This window comes from Ceratosolen solmsi, unplaced genomic scaffold (assembly GCF_000503995.2).
Source record: "Ceratosolen solmsi marchali unplaced genomic scaffold, CerSol_1.0 scaffold3, whole genome shotgun sequence".
Lineage (NCBI taxonomy): Eukaryota > Metazoa > Arthropoda > Insecta > Hymenoptera > Agaonidae > Ceratosolen > Ceratosolen solmsi.
Window position 1 is genome coordinate 758,946 of NW_011948428.1, and position 21,758 is coordinate 780,703.

The 21,758-nt window shown below is 27.7% G+C and overlaps 1 protein-coding gene across 1 annotated transcript; it reads right to left on the reverse strand.

The window, feature by feature from the left end:
* Positions 1-2,853: 2,853 nt before the first annotated feature.
* On the reverse strand, positions 2,854-21,333 carry LOC105363583 (putative fatty acyl-CoA reductase CG5065). The gene is made up of 11 exons (XM_011501320.1): positions 21,157-21,333; positions 13,315-13,459; positions 12,224-12,363; positions 10,561-10,683; positions 8,814-8,939; positions 7,490-7,635; positions 7,283-7,392; positions 5,701-5,899; positions 4,523-4,765; positions 3,879-4,136; positions 2,854-3,327 (listed from the first exon to the last, which is right to left on the reverse strand). Exons 1-11 carry the CDS (start codon positions 21,184-21,186, stop codon positions 3,237-3,239), a joined length of 1,611 nt encoding a protein of 536 aa, XP_011499622.1. The 5' UTR covers positions 21,187-21,333; the 3' UTR covers positions 2,854-3,236.
* Positions 21,334-21,758: the final 425 nt, after the last annotated feature.

Consider the following 21,758-nt stretch of genomic DNA (forward strand, 5'->3'; position numbering starts at 1 on the left):
CATTAAATTGTCTAGATAGATATGCATTTGAAATTTAATAGTAAAATTTTTAAAACTTTAATAGTATTAATCTACTTATGAATCAATCAAATACTACTAAATTTATTAGATACTCAAGTCATTATATAAATACAATATGCAATCATAAAATTTAACAATATTAAATATTACATTTATATATGTAAACAGTTGTAAAATAAGAATTCAGTATATAGTTGAATTGTTTTACTACTAAAAATATAAAAATTAAAAAAAATAAAAAAAAACTAATTTTTGCAAAAACTTATTACCTTTTGTTTTGATAAATGTATTATTTTAAATTATTTATCAACTTCATATCACATCTTATTGGATATTGTAACAAATATTTTACAATTAATATTAATTTATAATTTATTAAATATGATTATTAACTAAAAATTTTGTAATTAAAATAATGCTCTTATTACCCATAATTCAACGAATATAAATTTTATTATATTATCGATAATTTTAATTTTCAATAAAATTTGAAAAGTTACAATGAATTTCTACATATTTTTTTATAGGAACCTTAAAATGAAATAATATATTTACAAACAATAAATTCTCGCAATGTATTTCACAAAATATACACGTCCTCAAATATTAACCAAAGAATTTAATATTTGCTTTTAAAAATTATTTATAGTGCACCATCTATAGTACCATTAGATTCATAAAATCAAAGATGTAATAGTGTATAACTTTCATACGTGTAATGATTATTTAGTAACTACATAATATATTACACTCAATGTCTAATTCTTTACAAATCTGTCTCTTTTTAATCTAATATTTTAAGGTAGAATAATAAATGAATTTTTTCTCTCATCTGCTGTAATCATATATTTGTATAATACATAAATTAAATATAATAGAATGTTATCTAAAAATGACTAATTTCTTATTTTCTCAATTTAATTAATATTTACACTTCACGTACTAAACAAACTAAAATTAGACACAATTTTATTACACAATAGGTTTAAAAATATTTTTGCAATAAAATTTCAATAAGATTAAAAAAAAATTGAAAATACCCTATTTTATAATGATATTGCTATGAACATGAATTGGTATTCTTCTTATGAATGATACACATAATTAAAAATTATATTTTTTAAATGAAACTATGCATTTTCGATTAATTTAACCTGTTACCATTATTTAACGTAATAATTTTCACATAAAGAAGAGATACGTGAGTGTGTGCAATGTTTTTCATTAATTTATTAAACATGAATGATAGTTTGACAATAATCATACTACTGTAAACATTTCTCTTGATTAATGATATTACGTCCATTAGGCAGGATTAAATTACAAATCAAGTTTACAAAGAGCAATATTCGTGTACGTAAAATCTAGTTAGGAAGCATAAATAATTGAAAGTAATTGTTCAGCTTAAAATTGACTATAATTAATATTTATAATTAATATTTTATTTATATATAAATTATCAATACCAAGAACGAAAAAAAAGTATAATAAATTTTATAAAAATTGATCAGTGCAAGTATAATAATCGAAACTTGATGAACAAAAATGGTTAAAAATATAATTTCGGCGATAATATAAATGTAAAGCTATGAAACATTGTATTAGTACATTGTTTTAAAATTCCTATTAAAAGCAAAATGAGATTCATTAAACTGTCATCAAATTGATTAAATAAACTGCCTATAATATGTAAATATCCTGCATTAAATTATACCTTAAATTACATGAGAATACAAGAAAAAAATTTTTTTCTGCTTCTCCACGCATTAGAAGACATCTGCACATCTCAATCATAAGTTATATATCTATGAAAATGTAAAATAACAATATATGCAGATAGACGTAATAAATTTGAATTAATATACTGATATATTAATATAGATTTTCTGAAAAGAACTAATTTCAAGAATGTTATTATAATTCTTGGATATATTTGTATCTATTTGAAATTTAAGAAAAGAGTTTAAAATTTTCACTACAATATTATTATGAAATATAATACGAATAGTTGGAGTAAAATATTTTCTTGTCATTCAATATATTAATTTTTACATTGTTCATTATAGATATGTTTTTATTAAAAAATATTGTTATTTTTTAGTTCCAATTATTCATGAATATATATATATATATATATATATGACTTTAATAACAGAATTTATGTTTAAACATTAAAAACGAATTTCCGTTTATGTTGATTTTTAACATTAAAATTATATATATATGTAATTTATGATAATATTTTAAAAGAATAAAAAATAAATATATATATATATATATATATATATATATATATATATATATTCTTTCTTATATACTATCAAAAATGTCTATAAAATAAAAAATCTAAATCTTTTAGAATATTATCATATGTTTGAAATACTTGTAAATTTCTAAATACTATTAATGTATTATTAAATATACTATACTTCAATCGATTTCTTGCTAATGTCAGTCATAAATATTAACAATACTAATAAAGAATACATGGGGTCATTATACTGAATTAGATAACAATAATGTGTTATGTGAAACATTATTTTTTAATATTTCTCTTTCTATATATATATATCTAATATTTTTTATTATAATAATTTCAAAATACAACTTCAATCGAATATGATCTTTTTATTATTATTAATTAGACGTAAGAATAAGATAAATGTATACTGTATGCACATTAATAATGTACAATAAAAATAATAAATATTAGTTTTCTAAACATTTATTAAAATAATTTGTATAAACGCATAAAAATAATACATTTCATACAGTTTCTGAATAATAATATTTTAGTATTCAGGAATTTGTAATTAAAACAAAGGTATCAGAAATATGTTGTCAAACAGATTATTAACTCGATTATTAATAATTGATATCAAAACTTTCTAGAGGTAATCCTATTTACATTGTCGAGTCATTTGTATAGTACTGTACGACATCTTTTTATTGAGGTAGTTTTTCTTGAATAATATAATATAATATGATAATACATTTTTCCAATTTAAATTATTTTGAATATTCATAATCATTATGGTGTTATCGGAAAAGGAATTGGAAGCAGTACAGAATGATTAACGTTCAAACGTTCTGACTTGTATACAAATCCGCCAATATTCTTGTAAAAAATATTTACATCTATTTAGTTTCGATGCCAGCATAATTTTCTTAAAAATTGCCATGAAACAGTCAGTTTAGCATCACTTTTTGCTTTATCACTTGAATACGGTAGAAACTATGTTCCATAAAAACCAAATTCCAAATGAAGTTCCCAATAACTTGACAGTTTTATGCATCCAATAAAATCTGAAAATGAACGAATTATCATTATCAATGGTAAAAGTAATAATCCAAATAATTAAGTAATTGTATTTGAAGATAATTTATAATGGTGCATTTATCGATAATGAAAGACTTGATTAGATGTGCTATTGCGCTCTTTAGGGCAACGTATAATGTGTTATATATTATTTAGGTAAACGATATATAAGATTTATTACGTATTAATATGATTTCTTTAATTTATAATCATTAAAAGCAATAAAAATGGACATTAAATATTCATAATTAAAATAATCAATCAAGATATCTTAGGAAAAGTATGGAACTCTTGTGACAATTGATCGAGTTTGATAATCTTTAAACTACTAATTTCGAAGAACAATGAGTTATTACGTTTAATTTCTTCATTTGTTCTAAAATAAAATTAATTTTTTACACCAACTTTTTTCATAAATGATTGTTTCGCAAATATATATATATATATATATACTCAACTTAATATTTAAAAATTTTATCATAAAATTAAAAGGATATTTTATGTTATGTTAATGTTATTATATATCTGTATTAGTCACCTCCGCCACTTTATTCTGCTATCTTCTAAGGTTTTCAAATCATCCTTTAATAGGTATACCCTAACACCTTTCATATAATTTCGAAAAAAGGCTTGCCAATCGAAACTCTGCATATCAAAATAGAACATTTGCTTGTCGCGCGAATCCATTCGATGCCACATTTCTCGTACATTGTCATTCGTGAATTTCCACTCACGGGTAACAAAGTAGGACAGAACACCGACGAATTTGTTAACTTTTTGATACGTTTTTAGTAATCTGAAATTTTCGATAAGATCATATTTACCATGGGTATTGTTGAATCTTTAAACATTAAACATTAAACATTATTTTATAGAGTGATAAAATTTACAATACAAAACATGTAAGTTACATCTACATTAATGATTAATTGAAAAATTGTATTTTTTAACTAAAGTAATTATCATATTTCATAACATGTAAAAACATTGAGTCACTAATTAGGAAGATAATAGTAATTCACACTACCGATGAACAAAAAGAAACAAAAAAAAAAAAAACAAAAAAAAAAATATAGGAAATTAAAACCTTTGTCAGACTTATTACATTATATCTGCAATTATCGAATTATATGGTATTCTATACTATGGGATTTAAGGATTTATGGTGACAATTTTATTTACCTAGGTTTACGTCCGGAACAGATTGTTGCGGCATCGATCAAAAAGGCAGGTATTAGGTGAAGAAATATAGCGTAGATAGAATGTATGAGTTTATTCTTATTCATATTGAACGATAAGTACCAAAGTGGATTGCTCAACGGATACTTGTTAACATAATTTATATTCGTAACTCGAAAATCCTCCCACGTAAACGGTGCATCCACACTTGATACGAAATTGTAGATCAGCATATCATCATCTCTCCTAAAATTTTTATACACATTATGTATCTTTAAAAGTTTATGTCAAAATGATTATATTATTTTTAAATTACGCTCTACATTTTACTACATTAGAATCTTATATATTATGGCAAAAAAAAAAAAAAAAAAAAAAAAAAAAAAAAAAAGAATTACATCTTTATATTATTTTATTTTATAAAATTATCAATATCTTGGAAGGATAGAACACTTAATTTTTATAATTATTTAAATGTAAATAGGCAAATACAATTACAATTGACGAGTTTATGCTGTAATGTTTGTTAATAGGGTTTGGCATATATTTCTGATAAGCTTATTTGTATTGTATTATTGAAATTATCGAAATGCTCATGTAAGCTTAATACGTTGTAAATTTATATCAAAAGTAAATTTTGTAATTGTAGGATGAGATTTCTCTTGGCTTAAGCCGATCGATCAGCTGTAAATAATCACTCAGCGTGTACATGTTCCTTAAACTTATCTATATAATAATATCGATATGCATGAACCAAAAAAAGGTTTGAAGTATAAGCAAACAATTCTCCACAAATGAATCACTTACAGAGCTCAATTATTTACTTATCGATCAAATTAAATAATGACACGCGCGAACTCGAAATTTTCGTCATTTCAATAATAAATTGAAAAATTAAAATTCAGGTAATGAACAGGTATCGAGGCGCGAATAGCGATTCCTTAAGCATAATAATAATGAAATGACGTAAATAAATCGATGAAATATGCTTATTAATGAATAACATTTGACTGACTGAATGCCAAGATGTTTGAAAATGTCAAAGCGATACGAGTTGTTAATAATATAGAGAGAATATTAATAATGCCCAGACTCCGGACAGAGGCAACTCTTAATAAACAAACGAATATATATCAATCAATTAAGTGTAAGGCCAACGCCTAATTACCGGAAGTACATACCTCGCAGTTTGCATAGCTACGTCCCAAGCACTAACGATTAAAGCGTTTACCGTGAGGTCAACAGGCACGATGTTTGCGTTAATGTCGGGGTTACAATGTAACGTCCGTAATACTCCAGTCGCCACTCCTGCCGCAATTCCTGTCGGCCCATAAAAGTTATCGATCCAACCTGGGATCGGTTCATTGGCAGTAGAAATTACTGCAATAATCATTTATAACATTAATCTTTATATTAATGTGGAGTTTAAACAAAATGGTGAGCTGCATTAATATGCTCGACCGAGATTCTGAGTATTCGCTAATAGGCCGCAGTATTATTAATTTTTAAGCGATAATAGTAGTGAATGCGCGGAAGTAGCTTACATAAAAGCAACTGCAGGATGGAAAGAGCATAGCGCGAAAAAATCTTTGCACGTCAAACTGAGACTTTTCTTTGTTGTTCAATATTATATCTGTCGCTTTAATTAACCATGCGAACTAAATGGAAAAGTTAAGTTTATAATTCGATTATTATCGATTCCTGTGGCACGCAAAACTTGTCATTACTTGTGTAGAATCAATTGAAATTGTTGATAATATTGTCTAGCGATTTTGATTGTTATCAACTTCTTTCGAGAACAATTGATATTCATCAAAAGGTATATAAATATAAATTAAAATTAAACTCTGTACTATTAATACGTTTAATTCTACGTAACGTAATGTTCACTACTTTTAGTCATGCGAATTCTTGTCTATTGAAATTGACTACAACATTTCGCGTCTACTTATTTATTAATTCTCTATGATATTTTCGATAATATTATCATTTAATTTAGTCACTTGTTTCATAAACATGATTTGTAAACGAATTCTCAATTTATGTACCAAAATATTGAAAAAATAAAAGTACAATCAAAGTAAAATCTTCTTATGATTTAAAAAAAACTTGCTATTAAACGAGCACGATCATTGCCAATGATTATTGATACGTAAATTTAATTCGTCATTAAAAATAATTATAATACTTATTCTGAATTAAATTTCTCAAATCACATAAATTTTTATAGTTTTTAAGAAACTTAATGAAATATCTTAATTAACTAAAGTTATCGTTTAACATATACTTAACGATAATGAACATTGATGTATTGATAATTTGATAGCCTTATCATTGCTTCATTGATTATTTCTAAAATTGATTGAGTACTATTACAAAAATAGAATCAATAATGTTTGAAATAATTGTAAACAATAATTTAACAATTGAATTTGATTAAATTAAATAAGAGATAGAAATGTTCAATTAAATTTAATATTAGATAGAAATAATTTATATATTAAAATATAAATTTTATTATTGGTAATTATAGTTTGAATACGCATTAACTGTTTTAAATAATTATAGAAAGTTATTTATTTTATTAATTATATAATTCTAACATGTGCTATTTATTATGAAATTGTATTATACAGAAAAATATAAACGCATAATGATAAATATTGAATATTAATTTTTTCCAATTCATTCATTCAATCGGCACTTCACTTTATACAATTTCACCTTGGTATATTAATTAAAAATCTTAAAAAATATACTTACCAATTCCCGGCCTGAATACTCCCATTGGTAAATTTTTATTTCTCGTTTTAACAAGATTTTCCGCAAGTGCTTTGGTGAATGTATAAGTGTTTGGCCATGGAGTAATTAACCTATGTATACAAATTTAATATTCTTATACTAAATTAATTTAATTATATATTATATTGTATAAGGATTGTTAGAAATAATGTTTGTGTTTTTACTTACCTAGGACTTATTTCTTTTATAATATCATCAGATAAGCAGTTAACAATATTAAGCATTTCACCATTCTTAATTGGAAAATCATAAAATTTTTCGTTAATTTCCCGCGAAATACAGTTTGCATATGCCGTCGAAACATAAATAAAAGCCTATAGATAAAAACAATAATACATTAAAAATTATTATATTTTTATGTTTTGATTTATAAATAATTCTATCGAGATTAAAAATCGGATTAAAAAATGTCCTTTTACAATATATGGAAGATATTCCGAAAGTCTTGCCAGTCAAAATTAAAATATGACGGCGATGGATAAATCTTGTAAATATATGTATCATTAAACGGTTTAATTTTATACATTTTATTTTTCTATACATTTTTTTTTACATTTCAATACTTAGTTACAACTTAATTTCATATTAGATTCAATGATATTTGGCAAATTAATAACAAACATATTTAATATTTATTGCATAGCTAAAAGTAAAGTAAGAATTTTGAAGCAAAGTAAAGAAAGAATTTTAGATTTATTATTCCTTCTTGCATCTAGACAATGAAATGGTAAAATGAGGAAAATCAATCCCTTAGTTTATTCAATATTAATAGTATAAGATTAATGAGATTCAAGAAAAATTAAAATTATAAATTCCTTGTATTAGATAAGATTATTGTTCGTAATTCTAGGGCTTACATACTTCTGTAATTTACGTGATAAAACTAGCATCAAATATAATTAGAAAACGTTATTATTATCTATTATAGATTTTCACTAAAGATAATTATAATATGTATTATGCACAGATTGAGATTCTACGAAAATACTTTGAAATATATTTATCTCTATCACACTTTTGGAGCATGATATTTTTTTAATTGGTCGACAACTTTCATAAAGGTAATCTAAATAGTTATTTGAAATATTATCATTAAATGTCAAAGGTAGATAAAAATATTTTATCTTGGCTTTGATAGAAATTTTTCATTATTCTAGTTTTATAAAACATCTCTTCTATAATTATCAAAAAGATGAAATAAAAATATTGTTAATTAAATTCTCATCTTAATTAGAATTATTATATACTACTTTAATTAATTTCAGCTAATGTAATTAATTATATGAAAAATCATTAGCTTAAAAACGTTTATCGAATTAATAGAAAATAAAATTTTTAATAATTAATTTTTTCGATATTTTTCTAGTTCATCGACTTCCATTCAATTACATATAACATACGGAGGACAATCGAAGTAAATTGATTAACAATTTTCATTAAAACATTTTATCATTTTTTGCTGCATTCAAACATAAAAAAAAAATTTATTTACCTTCAATTTTTGTAAATCTTTACACAAGTCGATAACATCAGCAGTGCTTTGAGCATTTATTGCCGAAGCGACTTTCAGTTTCTCATCAAAACGTACAGTTGCCGCTACGTGAAAAACTATTGATACCTACAATTACAAATTAATCATATAATTATTGATTGCTCATGATATTATTTAATGTAATATGAGATTTTAGTAGAATGTTTGCAATTTTTCTGGAGCTTATTTACGTCGTATGATAACAAATCTTAAAACATTTTCAAATATTAATATTTAAAATACTTACTTATTACAGTGTGTTTTTAGAAATACGCATTTATACGCATTAATTCGTCAAATTCTATAAAACGATAACATTATCGTACTTGTACTCATATGCACTTCATGAGAAGTTACATGTTTATTAATCCATTCTCGGTGACGTCAAATATCTTATTCAATTCAATTAAATAACAAAATAAAAAAATATTCATTAAATTGTTCGATAATACCCAGCCTTTATATTATAGATTGAATGATTTACATAAAGACACTTTATAAAATGTGATCTTTTTAGCAAATTTACGATACCTTACCAATAACTTATGAGGTATTGAGAAGTTGGGAAAGCCTTTGTAATATTTTAATTTTTATAAGCTATAAATCAGTGAAAAAGTAGTAGCGAGATTCATAGCATAAATCCATGTTGTAAACATTAAATGTACATAGTAGCGGTACATTAGCATTCTAAGCACGGTATTATGATAGATTCATGTATCGGTTAAGCATTATGAAGCTCAATGTGTATCGAGTGCTTCATGTGTATTGAGAATGTACAACGTACTTATATACGCCTGCTTGCAAGTGTAAACGAACGATATTAAGAATTGGCGTTGGTGGTATAAGTATATACAATCGAGGGTAATAATTTAATGTAATAAATGTTTAAAATGTTTTTAAAAGAAATTATTATACAGTGAGATTCGGTGTGACATCTAATCATAACAAGTAGAATAATAGTTAAATTCACTGCTTATCTTACTTTATGAAAATCAATCGATCTATTTTTATTATCCCAGCCCATAGTATAAATATCTCTCAATGCTGATTCGATACTTTTGTATTTGCAACGTTGATTTATAAGAAAAAGAATGTGTACTAGTAAATTATTCTATATGCTAATTATATATATTTTGTTCACATTCTATATTATAATTTTATAACTAATAAACGCCTGATTTATATAATATTTTAATATTATAGAAGTGTAAACAATTTTCATCTTTACCTACCGAATGAATGAAAAAATGTTTATTTGGAGAACAATCGAAAATTTATAAGCAATGATTTTTCTTCATATGTTTATTATGTACAACAACGTCATTGTCTATTTATTTTATTAAGTAGGTATGTATCAATGAAAAGTATTACAGACCTACGTGCAATAAATGAAATAAAATATAGATGTATGGATTAGAAATTGGGAGAAAATGATAAATCAACGAAACCAATTTAAAATGATTATAGTTTGCCAACGTAACAAGGACTTATTTAAAAAATGCGACACACTAAAATTTCATTCCTACTTAATAAAAAATTCGACTCAATTATTCGAGCTTTAATAATTCATTCTGATCAGCAAATTTTTTCTTCATTCATTGAAGAATTTATTGTTGTTCATAAATAATCTGTAAAATTTCATATTCGAAGAGCAAGCACGTTTCGCTCCTCATGTGTACGGGTTACTTAATAATTGCGCCAGACTTACGTCGCGCATCAGCAAATCTCTGTCAGACGTAGAAAGTCCCAGGCCTTGGACACTGCAATCGCCGGCGACGGCCACGACTTTGTGATGAAATTTCGGCATTTCCTCTTTTAGACGTGCGTAAATCTAGAAATGAGATAGTATATGTTTTATTAGATAATTCGATGATACGCCTTGTACTAGGTTCTCCGTTATGAATATCTTCCCATCTCCCGTCCCCTTTCATCCTCATCCTCATCCTCCTCATCCTCCTCCTCCTCCTCCCCCTCCTCATCATCATCATCATCATCATCTTCCTCATCTTCATTCTCACAATCGTGCGATCAATAGTTAGACGAGATGACGCGTTTAATAACAGATCCTAATATATTGAATTTTTTTTTTTCTATGAATTTCATACGAAATATAGAACATATCTTTCAAATTGATACTTTTACTTCACAGTTTTTAAACCATTGAAATGTTTTACGTACACAAACACACGCATTTATATATGCATTGATTTTTTTCAAATTGAATTTCCTTCTATATAAGTATTGCGTATTAAATAATTCGGAGATACTTTGAAATAATTTCACATTGACAATTTGAAGTTCATAAAAAAATTGACAAAATCGTATTTCATATCGTGAAATATCTTTCGCTAAATATTAAGCAGACTTTATATATGAGTTACAAAGTTCGTAAACAAATGACGTTTTTGTAACCATTAAATTCCGAATTAGGAAGTTCGACTAATTGTCGTTAAAACAAAAAATATTTTGATTTTTTTGATGCGTAAGAGTAATTTTATATGTAAAATTAATTAACATCATTTCATACATAGTATGCATATTCAATTATATTTCTTTTACTTGCATATTCTTATGAGAGAAGAATTTATAAATTATGCAAACAATTCAAGTTGAAATATTCAAAGTTATTTACGAAAAATAAAATAACATGTTAAATAACATTTACACATCGATAATGCGTTTTATTTAATATTATATGACAAAGTTTTATAGTTATTGTATATGAAAATAGAAATTTGTCATACTTGAAAAAAAAAGAATATGTCTCACTTCTCCTCCCCCACATGCGTAAATATAAGCGTAATAATAAAATATATGTAATATGAAACATTTTATTGCCAAACCTTTCAAATTTTATAAAGCATCACTAATATATGAAAAATTCTTTCATTAAATTTAATATAACAATATTTTCTATTCATTCCTTAATACGCTTAATTCATTAATCTTTTGTTTTAATAACTCTAGTGATATATAATTTACGCACATGAAAATCTCATTACCGTCATTGATTTTAATAATTATTTAAAAAATTCAAAAATTCCACTGTTTTCAGATTTTCTTCATAAGGTTAGTTTTAATGTTAATATACATAAATTAAAAATGCTAGCAAATGATTCATAAATTACATCTTTAATGCTTCAAGTTGCTTTGGATTCATAAAAAAAAAAATAGTAATCAAAATTATCCTCGGCCAAGAATCTGTTATTCTTTTACTAGGATTATTTACAATGGGCAATTATAGATATTTTCAATTTCAAAGGTAAGCCACTAACTGACCTTCAAATTTCTTTCATGAATATTTCTCTCGCGAAGAATAACGTGATTTAAGAAATACTTTACCACTGCACTTCGCACTTTTAAACACTTACTGGTTCTTTGAATAATTCTTTAATTCTGCTCTCAATGCTCTTTTCCTTTTTTGGACGCACCAGCAGGTAAATACATGCAATATCCGAACAACTTCGCAAAAGCTTCTCTATTAATATCTTTCCGAGAAATCCTGTTCCTCCTGTCAATACAAAATAAACACAATTACTTTGTAAAGAAAGGGAAAAAACTGAGCAAGCAGTCGAATGAATTAATTCTAGACTAGTGTTTTTTATATAATTAAATGTCATATCATTTATTTTGCTATAGTATTTCAATATTAAGTATAATAGAATTTTTACAGTTTCTCATTGTTAGGAATTTAACTTTTAATTTTAAGCATACAGGATAGTTTGTAAAGAGATTAGTAAAAACAATAAAAGAAAAGAGTGCGATATTTTAAATATAGAAATGTAAATGAATGTGTATTAATAAAAGGGCTATTAATGTATAATAGCAAGACAAACATAAACTGCTGTTATTTATGTACTGTTGTATGAGCGTAAGTTTATTAGCTGAAAAGTATAGATTTATGATCTCATTATAGATTATTCGTTATGCAAATCATTTTATATCATATCGTTACATTAAATGTAACGAAATTAGTGTAAATTCTTGTATATATTCTAGTATCACAAAAGCCAAATGTAAATTTCTATACCCAAAAAAATTGTAATTCAAACGAATTCAATTGAATTTTTTACTATACAATATGTAAGACAGGAAATGACATGAATATAAATAAACATTGTTACTTTCAATTATTTATCTATGAATTTTACGATAATAAACAAATATATTGTGAATTATAATTATATTTTATGAAAATATTTTCACAACATTTTCGGAAAAATATTTTAATATTTACTTATGTTCTAAAATCATTCTAACAACACATTTATGTAATAAATGATTTGATCATTTCATATTATGATAAAATTGTACTTTAGATTAAATATTTTAAATATTTTTACATAATTATTTTAAATAAAATATTGATTATTCTCTATTAGTATCCTAAGAATGTATAATAAATAAATGATAACAGCTAATGTTTACAAATAAAATCCAATATTATGATTACAAACATTACCTGTTATAAAAATAGATTGGTGTGCATAAAACTCCTGCAATGGGGTTCTGTTTGTAATTATACATCCGTTTACGTCGAGTGTTTCAGAGATCTCATTGTTGTTGGTTTCATTAGCGATTGATTGCTTCCCGTATTCGCATTCACCCTATTTTGAAGAAAAGAGATATTTGAGTTTCAATGGATTATAATACTCGCAGAACATAAAATAGCGAAAATGCTTCATTAGCTCTAATCTAGTAGTAAACAAAACAATATCATCTTAGTTATATAATAGTATGTAACACTGTGCTTTATAAATAATAATTCAATATTTGTTACAATCGCGTTAAAATTATCCGTTAAAATTTAGAATTTATTGTTTTTGAAATGTAATAATTTTTAATTTTTTATTTTACTACGATGCCTGCTATATATACATATCAAATTTCAGACTAAAGTAATAAACATACTTATTCTAGTATGAATTGTATAAATTCTATAAATTAACAATTTTAATATTTTAACTTTGCGTGATTTCATTGATTAAGGTGTATCTAAAGTTATTGGAAAAAACTCAACGATTAATTCTTAATAGTTTGAGTAATTTATGTAATTAACGTAATTAAACAGAATTCGTTTATTCATCTCAGTGGAATTTATTAATAGATTATTTATTTTATCACTTCATCTTTAAAATGAAGAAATATATCATTGTTATGAGGTAATTTTAGATAAATTATAATTATTTATGTTAATTCAGAAATTAAAATTCATACTACATTCAAAACGTGTATTATTTCGATTATATTTCATATCTTGAAAAAGTATAAAGAATCGCTTATTTTTTATATACAAAAAGGCTCAATCATTTTAATATCTTCAATTGTTTAACATATTATTAATCATATTATGCAGTAAACTTATCGACCGTTTGATAAAGAAGGTGCATGCAAAAAATCTATATTATAAATTAATATTTTAATTGTAATTTTTTCTTTATTGCACAATTTATATTCAGCAATAATTTAATTAGTATTTTAAAATATATTTTGCAATTAAAATTATACAATTGTAAAAAGAAAACATTGCAAATAAATACTAAATTTTGCAAAACTAATATCATGATGATTTTTAAGCGATAAATATAACATATTCTTACTCAATTTTATTTTTTAAGAAAAATAATTATTATTATTTATGATTATTTTTATTATTATTATTATTATTATTATTATTATTTTTTATTATTATGATTATTTTTATTATTATTATTAATTTTTTTTTATTATTATTATGATTACTATTATTAATTATGATTATTTTAATAAATATTTGTAAAATTTTAGAATTTAATTTTGAAAATTAACTTAAGCATATTTCACGCTGCATTTTAATTTATGAAAATGTATACTTTTTCAATCTAATGACAATTATATTTAAAAAGTAGTTAAAAATGGAATATCCTTGCTACTGCTTTAAAGTGAAAAGATAAAGTATTCCTTTCCAATGTCTAAAATCAGTTATTAAATGTATACGTGATATAGATAAACTCCGTTATTATTTTTTAGCTTACATAGATTTAATAGCTCCGCACTCAGACGACACGCGTAAACATAATATATACAAACGTCTCATTCACGTATCTATATTAAAGTAGGCAAAGTAACCGTTACGTTGGCAATTTTCACCAAAGTATTTTAACGTGCGTAAAACGACTTTGCTATTTATTATGTTTATTTTATACAATTTCCAAATAGTTTCATATCACGAGCGGTCAAAGTCATGATTAATCTTATTGTGTTTAGCAATTAATTTCAATGACAATAAGACATTAGTAATACCATGCATTATGCGTCAAACAATAGAATCCAAGTCGTGAACAATTGTATTTCAACGCTTTCAATCGCATCTACGTTCTATAAAATAATTACAATATATGACTTGTAGATATATTTTTAATAAAATTATATATATATTGCATTAATTAATTAATTTAACGCATCTTTTCGAAATTTCATTTTATGGAAAATATCGGAAAATTCGGAGAATAATTTAATAATCACCGACGAGTTGTTAAGAATTTCTAGCCAATATGCACGGCAATGCCGATTAAGATTAAACTTATTAAAACAATATAAGCCATTTAAACGCGATTGGCAATAATAATGCGACAATGGATATTTCTTCTCTGTATTCGTGGACTGCCGATCTTCGCAACTAATAAGTCGAGAAATCCATTTAATGTTATGTAATTAAAACTCCCGATGCCATCAACCCAACCATTATCATATCATTTAACACTTAGTAGTAGAGAAAAAAAGAAAGAAAGAAAGAAAGAAAGAAAATTTTCAATGCAGTTATGATGAAGAAAAAAAATTATAATTTACATTCACCGCTTCAAAATACTTACCATTTGGTCCAAGAATTCTTACTTGTTTTGATAATGATATAAGCGAGCGTGTTCGTAAGCCAAAAATGAATGTGAAATTTTTATGCATATTATCCCGTATGAAGCGTGTAGAGATTATAATAAACTGTATCGGCAGCATGCGTAACAATATTTACATTATGATACATTATAATAAGTGTGCCTACGCTCTTGCGACTTAAATCCATAAATGGAATGCTATGTGGGCTTTATTATGCCGGGATAAATGAAAAAACACAGTGCGCGATGAGAACCCGTTCTTGAAATCTGGATGTCTACTGGCGTAAGCGCAGAGGTCGCTCGCTTTCTAAAGATAGTATTCATGCATTATCAACGATTTTCGACGTGACGAGCGGTGACTCGGGATTTTGCGTCGCGGAAGTGAAGCTGCGGCGACAGCAACAGGTACGAAAAAGAAAGCATAGGAAAATGGGGCGGGTGGGTGGGAGAAACGAAGCGAATGTTTGTGGCCTAAATCGAATATGTCGGTCGGCCGATTAATCGGTGAACTGATTTGTCGAACTATCACGTCCTTCCATTCGTCCGCCTAAAGAGATCCCGCGGGTACCCGTAAGGGAACCAGTTCCTGACATATGGGAATATCTTCGTCGTAGTGTCAAGGACGGTGACTTCGGAGCGCGTGCGCACCACTTTGTCCCTTTTACGAGAGCAGAGTGAGAGCGGAGCACAAGGAGAGTGTTAGAGTGTACGACAGAAACACAGAGATAGATAGATAGATAGATAGATAGATAGAGAGAGAGAGAGAGAGAGAGAGAGAGAGAGAGAGAGAGAGAGAGAGAAAGAATTTACAGTTATGTAAAGTGAGGCGCGCGCTCTTTTGTGTCATGCGAATCGTTGAGACGCGGTGCATTGGCTCGAACGTAACATAACGGACGCATCCGCTCTCGTTCGGTATCCCTCCTAGTCTCTTTCTACTATGAATATATTTCTTCATCTCCCTCTCTCTCTCTACCCCCCCCCCCCCCCCCCTCTCTCTCTCTCTCTCTCTCTCTCTCTCTATATATATATATATATATATATATATCATCTATTGCTTTGTTTCATAGACGATCGCATCTAACCAAGTCCATTTTCTTCTGTACCTTCGAGTCATTAATATCGGTTGATTCGATCGCACGTTCGTAAAAAATAATGCGCAATAAAGCATTAAAACTCAGAGTTATGATCGAGTGGGAATTACCTAAAAGATTTGATAAAAGGAAAAGGAAAAGCACATTTGTTTATCAAAGAAATTAATGGTGCAAAATCTAAAAGCAAGAGGCGAGTTGGACCGACAGATGAAAATATTTACTTACGAAGTTATACGAAAGAAACAGTTATACGAAATGATCTTGTACTTTAAATATCGGGACAGACAGTTTTTGTATTGGAATTTCAAATAAATTCGTGTCATCAGAATTTATTCAAAGTTTTTACTAGTAAAAATTTTCAGCTATCGGAAATACAATTAAAAAATAAAGAAGTAAAATTAATATTTCAATTCCTAATTTCATTTAATTAAAAAATCTTCTTTAACTTTCATGTTTATAGAATGTGTTATTTAAATTTATGAATAATTAAAATCATAACAGTACGGTAAAATGTTCCAATAACACGATGATTTAGAATTATATGCTTTTCTGTAAAGCAAATCTCAGCAATTCAGTTCCTACGTTATTTTCATTTATTTTAAGCGAATTCGTTTCTTAATATAAATTATATACGTACGAAATTCTAAATAACCTAATGTATTTAAAATAATTAAAGCATTAAGTATTAAAAAAAAAAAAAAGTTATTTATTCCGTATGATCGTAATAATTCAAATGCAACGATTCAGTATTTATCAATTGTATTAGGAAATGCATAATAAAAATCTTTATGTATTGTTTACAATCTTTTTATTTATCCGCCCAACTTATATTAATATACTTTTCTTATATAAAGCGAATAAATTTAATTTATCTTATAATCACGTAGCAATTAATAATCGTGGAATTAATATTATAAACGAGTAAATTTATGACTTTATTAAAATAATAAGACACGAATGAATTTGCATAAATTCAAAATTAATATTACTAAAATATATTTTCTTTTAATAATCCGATTGAATGAATTTAGCATTATAAGCAACTTTCTTCCCATCATTTCACCCGTGAGATTTAATAAGTATTTGTTTAAATTACAACGCATTACGACTTTCTTACTTTACCATTCATCTGACGCGTATTTTAATTTCAGTCCGACAGATTCAATTGTGATTTGACATGTTTGACAATGATCCGACAAATTAAATTAAACAGATTAAAAAAAAACAATTAAATTAAATAAAACACCTTGTGAAATAATTGCAATGAAAAAATTACAACTAATACAAAAAATAATTTTTTAATGTTAAACCTGTTATTGGATAAATGTAAAGTACTTATTAAAATTTTCGATACACATGCATTATCGATGAAAAATTACATCTGAATAATAATTTGAATATTTATGCTTAATACCGTTAATAATTAAACAGTCTTTTATGAATTTCTAATGTTATCTGCGACGTCAATTTTTATGATTATCTCGTACGATTTCCGAATGATGGATAGTAACTATATCGTATAATTAATGAGCCAAAGTCTTGTAACGTATATCCAAATATCTTAGAGAATTCACGTAATTATCTTGCATCTCATTTTTATACGCATAAGCGTATGCCATTTTATTAAATATTGCAGAATGTCAGTAATTTGAAGAACCACACATTTCTTGAATAAATATAAACGCTAAAACTTCGGAGAAATATATTGACACATTGCTACCTGTCGGTATCTTGACCTCGCTGCTTATTCACGTATGTCAAAATAAAGAAAATTTAGATTTTTATGTTATCCTCATCGCAATTTTGTCTTTTCCTTATGTAATTTACAAGGAGAAAGTCACAGCTCTGGGAAAATAATTTGGGTCAATAAGGATTTTGGAAACATTTCCTAATACTTTGAAAGTAATTTTTTTAATCGGACATCTAAGGATTATGCTACAATGATAAAAACTCGATATAATCCAATAAAACTTTACGGATATGCGTGGATCGTTATTTTTAGAATACTTAGAAATAAATATTGTTGTGCCTATTTTATTTATTAGTTTTAAAATGATTTGTATGAAAATGATTTGTTTAAAATTATTCGTACAGCTGCCAATGTTTATTGATTTAATGTGTGCCAGGTATTATTGTACCGAATAATCAGCGTTTAAAAATTCAGCATCAATGAGATGATCAAAGTCGATTTTCATTTCCGAATACGAGAAAATAGACACTCTCAAAAGCAGTATCATAATTTATTTCCCAAAGATATTATGCTCAACGATCTAGACGTCAATTAACATATGACAGAACTATAATAATGTCTCTGTAGAGAATTACAATGTAACTGTTTAAGCTAATTAATCTCGTGTTTTATTGTGCCTATATACGCTTCGTATTAATTAGAATATAAAAGTGTACTCTGAACTTTTCGTAAAATCTTATAATTTGATAACGTTAACGAGCACTTAATTTCGTTAGTACATTAAGGCGGTAATTTTAATTTTGTTCAATTTAATGCTTGCTCGTTCGTCTTTTCGCAGTTACATAATTAGAAGCGATTATAAAATATTCAAAAAAAAATTCCAATGTTTATTAGTATTAACAGCAACAATTTATATAGGTCACTCTATATTTTCTAACAATTTTTACTTTATATTAAACTTAAGTATTTATAATTTTGTATGTTTCTTTTTTAATCTATAGTCCGATCCAACTAATGTTTCAGTTTAATTTATTCTATTCGAAATATCGAAAGAGCTTGGTATATTATTGAATATGTGCAAAAATCGTTACTACATACGGTGAGAATATAGTCTCAAGTGAGAATAAAATCTTAAGTTTTCGTGGAAGCAAGGATGGGAATATCGTTAACATGACATAAAAATTTTTAATCATTTCATGTTAAAGCAAATATTAACGAGTCGAATAGAGTTATTGTCGTGTAACAGAATGCCATCGATATTGCCAAGGTAGGAAAACATTTCTAATTAAAATCTCTCCTGTTTTTCCTTATCTGAATATACGTAAGCCAAGTATGGCTCAAAGTCCATCTCAATGTCGTTGCAACGTCCGCCGTAATATTTGTTAGGAGCTTCGTAATATTTTGTAAGAGGATCGTAATCGAACGAACTAATACGCGAAATCTTGTCACGTGTTACGTACGCCGCAAAAGCCGCCAAAGAGATGTACACAGACGCGTAACTCCGAAACGAGTATTGACGACGATGTCGTTATTACATGGGGCTTTTATGTAACCGATCTCCAGCCCCTCCCCTAGTCTCTTTCTTTCTCTCATTCTTTCCCTCGTCTGTAATTAGCCGAACCAGGCCTCTTAATACTCTTGCATTTACCCGTTTCATTTATCTATGTACTGTAATGCGTGCTGTTCTCCATGGATTTTAAAAGACGGCAATTATGCTGAGTACTTGGCTCCCGCCGATTTCTGTCAAATTTCATTCTCATCGACATTATCCACTTAGACTTGCTTTCATTCTCAATTCGACTTGTGCGAAACTTTATTTTTTCGAAGCATGATATAACTCGCACATTTTTTCACTTTGAGCTCTTTAATTCTATATTTGCTGAGTTTACACTTTGCCCGGCCACGCATTATGTACGTGTAAGCATATGTATTATTAAAATGAAAAGACGTTGTAATTTTGACATATTATTTTGAATATAACACATTATTCTTTCGGATTTCAAATACTTACATTCGATTTATCCTAATGTACTATTTAATGTGAGTGAATCTTTTTAATATTCGACTATTTTCTTTTCGTCAATTGAGCAAGAATATTTCAACCACCACCTTCCCATATTCAATATATGTCGAGCCTATTATGACTCTTCTCGTGAAAAACTTACGTGTCCAAAATTCACAATTATCCGAGTTTATGTAACGTGGATACGGAGAAACAAACCTGAATATATGTCTCTGGGATTTCAGAATGCCGGTATTTACGAAATGAATTAGGTTTTGCACAATATGAAAAGAAAAAGAAAATAAAGTTCCTAGATTGTTAACGATAGCTGGCATAAAAGTTAGCCATTCCTTTGGAAATTTAGGTAAGCATATGAAGCCGCTCGCGCGCGCTTTCATTAATTACGATTGACCTACGCGTCGCGGCCAATTTTACGTCCAGCAAAGCTTTTGCCTTAGCACGTAATCAGTAATTTAAGATCCGAGCATCGATTCAAGAGCCTGGCGCGATAATGAAATCGACCGAACCAACGAATCGCTTAGCAAATGATAAATCAGGCCCTATAACCCTCCCCTAACCCCGCGACCCCTCCCTTGCCAAACCAACCACCACCCATCGTGGTCGCTGCACCGGCCCGAGCCCGCAAACTCACGTCTCCGGGAAGCTGGATATCGAGCAGCATGTTGAGCGTTTCCTTGGCGCAGACTCCTTGAAACGAGGTCGGGGGCTGTGATCCGGGCTGTTTGGGCTCAATGGGGCATCGCAGGCCGGGGCTCGCGGTTTCTTGGAGATGCGCCTCTACGCCTGGGACGCTATGCTTTTGCGTGCTTTTGTGGATATTTGTGTGTATGTGTGTATATATGTGTGTGCGTGCGTGCGCGTGCGCGTGTGTGTGTGTGTATGTGTGCGCGCGCGCGCGCCAACGTCTCGACGGGCTTCTGCGTGGCGAGGAGGCTCGCCGAGGACTGAGACCGCTCTAATATAAGTCCGGCCTCGACACCGTATCCCTGCGGCCGGCGCCGGGGCCCCGCCGCCGGCCGCCGTTTCTCGAAGGACTTCTCGGCGGTGAGCCGAATCGTCGCTCTTCCCCCCGGATTGGCTCCTCGCGCCGGCGAGATAAGGCCGTCAGTGGGAAGAGACGAGATAACAGACTTCCGTTCCTATTCCCGTCGAGCGTAAGGGATGGAGAGATCCTGACCGGGTTGAGCGAGCCATGGCGCATTAAATAGTCGAGGAGGAATTTTAGTATTCGCG

Excerpts from the sequence above, each read along its gene's own strand:
- LOC105363583 (XM_011501320.1), bottom strand. The coding sequence starts at position 21,186 with ATGCTGCTCGATATCCAGCTTCCCGGAGAC. Across the intron at positions 13,460-21,156 it reads ATATCCAGCTTCCCGGAGAC|GGTGAATGCGAATACGGGAA; the intron begins GTGAGTTTGCGG and ends TCTTCAAAATAG. Across the intron at positions 10,684-12,223 it reads AAGAATTATTCAAAGAACCA|ATTTACGCACGTCTAAAAGA; the intron begins GTAAGTGTTTAA and ends TCTCATTTCTAG.